The sequence below is a fragment of the Sinocyclocheilus grahami genome, unplaced genomic scaffold, assembly GCF_001515645.1.
Source record: "Sinocyclocheilus grahami isolate Dianchi unplaced genomic scaffold, SAMN03320097.WGS_v1.1 scaffold19.1, whole genome shotgun sequence".
NCBI lineage: Eukaryota > Metazoa > Chordata > Actinopteri > Cypriniformes > Cyprinidae > Sinocyclocheilus > Sinocyclocheilus grahami.
Window position 1 is genome coordinate 272,075 of NW_015505198.1, and position 6,260 is coordinate 278,334.

Here is a 6,260-nt window from a genome sequence, read left to right on the forward strand (position 1 = left end):
GGGGGGGGGGGGGGGGGGGGGGAAGACTGATATGTTCTCAAAAGTTTATATCTGGCGAATCTGACTTTATAACATGCAATTATGAGTTTATATCCCACAACTCTGAGAAAAGTGTCACAATTGCGAGAGACAAACTCACATTTGCTAGAAAAAAGTCAGAATTACAAGATAAAAACTCGCAATTACCATTTAAAATTTTTTATTCAGTGTCAGAAATGGGCTTCCATAGCTTTCTGTTTTTACATGCATCTTTAGTGTTTTTCATAGTGTCGATTTTTGGCGAACTGCATGGAAATCAATGTGGTTCAATTTGACCCACAACATAAAAATTGTACCCAGTTTTTCAACAGCACAGGAGGGTTTGCTGCAGTTCCCCCAGGTCACTCACCAGTCATCAGACTCTCTTTAGCAGCAAACGCCAGGTCTCCAAACAGCCCAAAGCAGAGTCCCTCAGGATTGGCGCGGTCAACAGGTCTGCTGGCGTCTTTAAACATGTGCTGATACAGCGTACTGTCCTTGGACCCTGACAGCAGGTAGTAGGGGTCATGCTGGTGCCGCCACACGATTCCTGTGGTCACGTCTTTGTGCTCCTCGAAGGTCGCGAAGGGGATGAACGGCCGGCGGACGTCCCACACGTAGATGTTGTGGTCCACCATCATGGAGCAGGTGGCCAGGTGATATCTGCGCTCCGGACGCCACTTCACCCTGGCCACCGACGCTATGGTCTGAACGCAGTAGATCTCCTTCACGCGGTTGGTCGACATGTCCCAGACTTTCACCATCTTGTCACGTCCACCTGTGGCGAGCCAACCCCTACAAGACAGAGACAAACGTCATATATACAAAACAGAGCCAGAGAGATTCTGACTTGTTGGAATATGGGACAAAAAATGACTGAGCTACAGCCGTTTGAAGGCGATAGAGTCAGCAAAGATGATTTGGAGATAAATCGAGTGAAAGTTTTCTGAAGATTGCAAAGAAAAAATCACCAAGCAACGTTGCATATTTTCTTCCATTTCTTTTCTTAATAATTACTATACTATAAATCATAGCTATTTTTTATTTTATCTTTGTTATTAAAGACAAGAACAAAGATGCAAAAAACAGTAGTTTTAATCAAGAGCAGCGAGTGATTCCTCTATTCTTTTAATGTTTGATTAGATCTATATTAAGACCTCCATGTAATGCATGGATCTAACATAATGTTACACATCAGAATCTTCCCAAACCATTAACTTAACGGTCATGTAAGACATAACAGATTATGTTTGTGTGAATCTCGTCTAGACATATTTCGCAATAATGTACTTTACAGGGAGATTATGCACATGCTTTGCGAATGTTAGTCAGTGCGATCCTTTTGTTTTCATCAGCATGGGTTTGAAAAACATATTTCACTGGTTTGGACTCATGTTATCGAGAATTCAATATGAATATTCACAAAGCTGGAGCTTTGCAATAATAGACCTACAACTTGTGGTGAGAAGCAGCAGCAGTCGTCCAGAAGTGAGCGGAGAAAAAGATACTCCTCTCAGAAAACTTACAAATAAAGATCATTTTAGATGTTTAATTACTATTTGGAGCATTGAGATCACTAGAAGAGGGCTTAATGAACCAATTTTTGTGAAAACCTCAAATTCGACCAAATCTGACATTTTTCACTTCTTTTGCCTGTAGCTCAAAATTAGACGGTGTGCATTCACACTCATCTTGCCAGCACGGGTCACATGTGCAGATGCTGTAGTAAAGCCAGAGAGATGCTCATCTACCAGAAAAGGTGCTGACGCTCTCCTTCTTGCGCAGGTCAAAACACTTCATGAATCCGTCCTGAGAGCCAGACAGCAGCATGTTGACCTCAGTGGGGTGAAAACAGACTTTATTGACGGTGCGCTTGTGTTCGGTGAACAGCTGCTCCTGTTTGTTACGGCAGGGCCGCGCCAGATTCCACGTCACCACGGCTCCGTTAGTGGCGGCGGTGGCCAGCAGGTTCTCCTCCATCTGATGCCACATGACGTCCGCACAGCTGAAGTTCAGCGAGGGTTTGCGTCCCACGCGCAGGTTCAGCCGCTCCACGAAACCATCCTCCTCCAGACCGTAAATCTTGAAAATATTTCGCCCGGCAACCACCACCTGAAACATAATGTGATCAATCACAAGTTAACTGTATCTAATGACAGACTGAATATTAATTTACATACTACTAATCATTTAAATGACAAATAATTACTCAAATATATACATACTGAAACAATACATAAATTATTAATAATAATAAATATAAATAATAGTGCTGTCAAACGATTAATCGCATCCAATAAAAGTTTTTGTTTGCATAATATGTGTGTGTACTGTGTTTTATGATGAATATTTAAGTACACACACATGCACGTATATATATTTCAGAAAAATATGTTATGCTTATACATTAAATATATTTATTTATAATATAAATTATATGAATATAAATATAAGCATGTAAATACACGTAAATATTTTCAAAATATATACTGTATGTACAATATGTGTATTTATATATACATAATAAATATACACAGTATACAGTCTATACACATATATTATGCAATCAAAAACTTTTATTTTGGATGCGATTAATCGCGATGATTCGTTTGACAGCACTAATTAATAATAATAATAAATAGATTTAATTTAATTAACAAAACACTTAATTAAGACAATTAATTATTTAATTATTAATCATTTATATTAGTCATTGACAGATTGAATATTTATTTACATATTAATAATCATATAAATGACAAATAAATCACTAAAGTATATATATTTAAAATCAATTAATTTATAGTGATAAATATGAACAATAATAGATCTTTGAAAACTTAATGACAAATTATTGAAATTAAAATATTTAAAATAATTTGCATGGCAACCACCACCTGAAACATGTTGTGATCAATGACAATAGTATTTTGAATATTAATATTTATTATTGAGATTGAATTATTATTTATTGATATTAGTGATTGACCAATTTAATATCATTTACATATTAATAATCAAATAACTTGTGTATATAAATGATTACATTATATACAATTAAATTGTTCACATTATAAACAATAAATTAATAACAATAAATATAAATAATCATAAATTAATACATTTTACACATTAAAATATTTAAACTATTTTGCCAAGCAAACATCACCTGAAATATATTCTGATCAGTCAAAGGTTAACTACATCTTATAAAAATAGTATCCAAAAATAGTATTTTGAAAGTGAATATTAATTACCGGTATTAACAATTAATTATATTATTAATAACTGATATTAGTCATTGACAGATTCAATACTAACATGAATTTACATATGAATATAATATGAATTACAAAAATATATACATTTAAGATATTCAATAATAATAAATTAATAATAACACTACACATAAATGATTTAATAATGAATAAATGATAAATTATATAAATGTAAATACTGCTTTATTATAAATTATATAAATGTAAAGGTTATTGTAATAATTTTATATTGATCATTTTAGTCGCGTGAACCATCATAAAACAGATTTGAGTAGAAAAATTGAATTGAGCACTTTGGCTTGTGTTGTGAATATAATTTTCATCTCATTTTCACCTGCGTAGCATCCCGACACACGCTGATGGCGTTGGCAGGTGCATCCAGGTGGCAAAACATGGTACAGCCGCTGATCGTGCTGACCCTGGTCATCTTCTCCATCTCAAGCTGCAAAACCAAGAGAAAGAGAGCAAACAGAGGTGGAAACACAAAGAAAGAGAAGAGCTCTAGCTAAAACAGTTCCTTCTCTGGCCAGCAGGTGGAGGACAGATTCATCTTATGAATGAACATCTCATGGTGGCGATGTTAGGAGATGCATTTATATCTCCAGCAATTAAAGTCAAAACATACAGTAATAAAGTGAGAGGTTCACTCTTACGCTTTGTGTGCAAAGCCCGTTCTGTTGAGTTTATTTTTTTTAAATAACCTTTCTCTTGCTCATTCACTGACTCCACACCAAAACCTATGAGAAAATGAAGCCAGAAACAGCAAAAACATTTTATTGTTTATTATTTCACAAAAAAATTAATTATATATATATATATAATTATTCATTATAGATCATATATGTATAAGTAGATAATTGGATGTTTTTCCAAACAGTTTATTGTGTTAGAAGCACAAACATCTAAGGGAATTTTAATGCTACTCTTTAATTTAAGGCAACACACAATTCAGTGGGGGGTTTTTTTCATCTCACCGTCTGTTTCTCGCTCACAGCTCGAGCTAAAAATGACACCTCGCGTGACGTCACGCACACCTTCACCCGATCGCGGTTAACATCTTAATACAGAATCACACACACCGACCTGCAGAACACAAACAAAGCAGAAACAGAACAGCAGAAAACATAGCAGCAAAAAATTAATCAAAATAAATTAAATAAATAAATGAAATGTAAAAGTGATATCAGCAAAAAATTATAAAATAAATAATAAGTGAAATGTAAAAGTGATATCAGCAAAAAAAAAATAATAATAATAATAAAATAAATAATAAATAAGTGAAATGTAAAAGTGATATCAGCAAAAAAAATTAAATAATAATAATAAAATAAATAATAAATAAGTGAAATGTAAAAGTGATATCAGCAAAAAAATTTAAATAATAATAATAAAATAAATAATAAATAAGTGAAATGTAAAAGTGATATCAGCAAAAAAATTTAAATAATAATAATAAAATAAATAATAAATAAGTGAAATGTAAAAGTGATATCAGCAAAAAAATTTAAATAATAATAATAAAATAAATAATAAATAAGTGAAATTTAAAAGTGATATCAGCAAAAAATTTTAAATAATAAAATAAATAATAAATAAGTGAAATTTAAAAGTGATATCAGCAAAAAAATATAAAAATAATAAATAATAAATAAGTGAAATGTAAAAGTGATATCAGCAAAAAAATTTAAAAAAATAATAATAAAATAAATAATAAATAAGTGAAATTTAAAAGTGATATCAGCAAAAAATTTTAAATAATAAAATAAATAATAAATAAGTGAAATTTAAAAGTGATATCAGCAAAAAAATATAAAAATAATAAATAATAAATAAGTGAAATGTAAAAGTGATATCAGCAAAAAAATTTAAAAAAATAATAATAAAATAAATAATAAATAAGTGAAATTTAAAAGTGATATCAGCAAAAAATTTTAAATAATAAAATAAATAATAAATAAGTGAAATTTAAAAGTGATATCAGCAAAAAAATATAAAAATAATAAATAATAAATAAGTGAAATGTAAAAGTGATATCAGCAAAAAAATTTAAAAAAATAATAATAAAATAAATAATAAATAAGTGAAATTTAAAAGTGATATCAGCAAAAAATTTTAAATAATAAAATAAATAATAAATAAGTGAAATTTAAAAGTGATATCAGCAAAAAAATATAAAAATAATAAATAATAAATAAGTGAAATGTAAAAGTGATATCAGCAAAAAAATTTAAAAAAATAATAATAAAATAAATAATAAATAAGTGAAATTTAAAAGTGATATCAGCAAAAAATTTGGTTCACTCTTACGCTTTGTGTGCAAAGCCCGTTCTGTTGAGTTTATTTTTTTTAAATAACCTTTCTCTTGCTCATTCACTGACTCCACACCAAAACCTATGAGAAAATGAAGCCAGAAACAGCAAAAACATTTTATTGTTTATTATTTCACAAAAAAATTAATTATATATATATATATAATTATTCATTATAGATCATATATGTATAAGTAGATAATTGGATGTTTTTCCAAACAGTTTATTGTGTTAGAAGCACAAACATCTAAGGGAATTTTAATGCTACTCTTTAATTTAAGGCAACACACAATTCAGTGGGGGGTTTTTTTCATCTCACCGTCTGTTTCTCGCTCACAGCTCGAGCTAAAAATGACACCTCGCGTGACGTCACGCACACCTTCACCCGATCGCGGTTAACATCTTAATACAGAATCACACACACCGACCTGCAGAACACAAACAAAGCAGAAACAGAACAGCAGAAAACATAGCAGCAAAAAATTAATCAAAATAAATTAAATAAATAAATGAAATGTAAAAGTGATATCAGCAAAAAATTATAAAATAAATAATAAGTGAAATGTAAAAGTGATATCAGCAAAAAAAAAATAATAATAATAATAAAATAAATAATAAATAAGTGAAATGTAAAAGTGATATCAGCAAAAAAAAT

The 6,260-nt window shown here is 30.3% G+C and overlaps 1 protein-coding gene across 1 annotated transcript in view; it reads right to left on the reverse strand.

Moving 5' to 3' along the window:
* Positions 1-6,260, reverse strand: part of wdr24 (WD repeat domain 24) — a 16,131-nt gene that overhangs the window by 7,575 nt on the left and 2,296 nt on the right. Inside the window, exons 4-7 of the mRNA XM_016237847.1 lie at positions 3,631-3,738; positions 1,770-2,130; positions 904-964; positions 389-813 (exon numbers count right to left, since the gene is read on the reverse strand). Of these exons, the coding sequence (XP_016093333.1) occupies positions 389-813; positions 904-964; positions 1,770-2,130; positions 3,631-3,732 (949 nt within the window). The 5' untranslated portion in view covers positions 3,733-3,738. The remainder of the gene's footprint in view (positions 1-388; positions 814-903; positions 965-1,769; positions 2,131-3,630; positions 3,739-6,260) is intronic.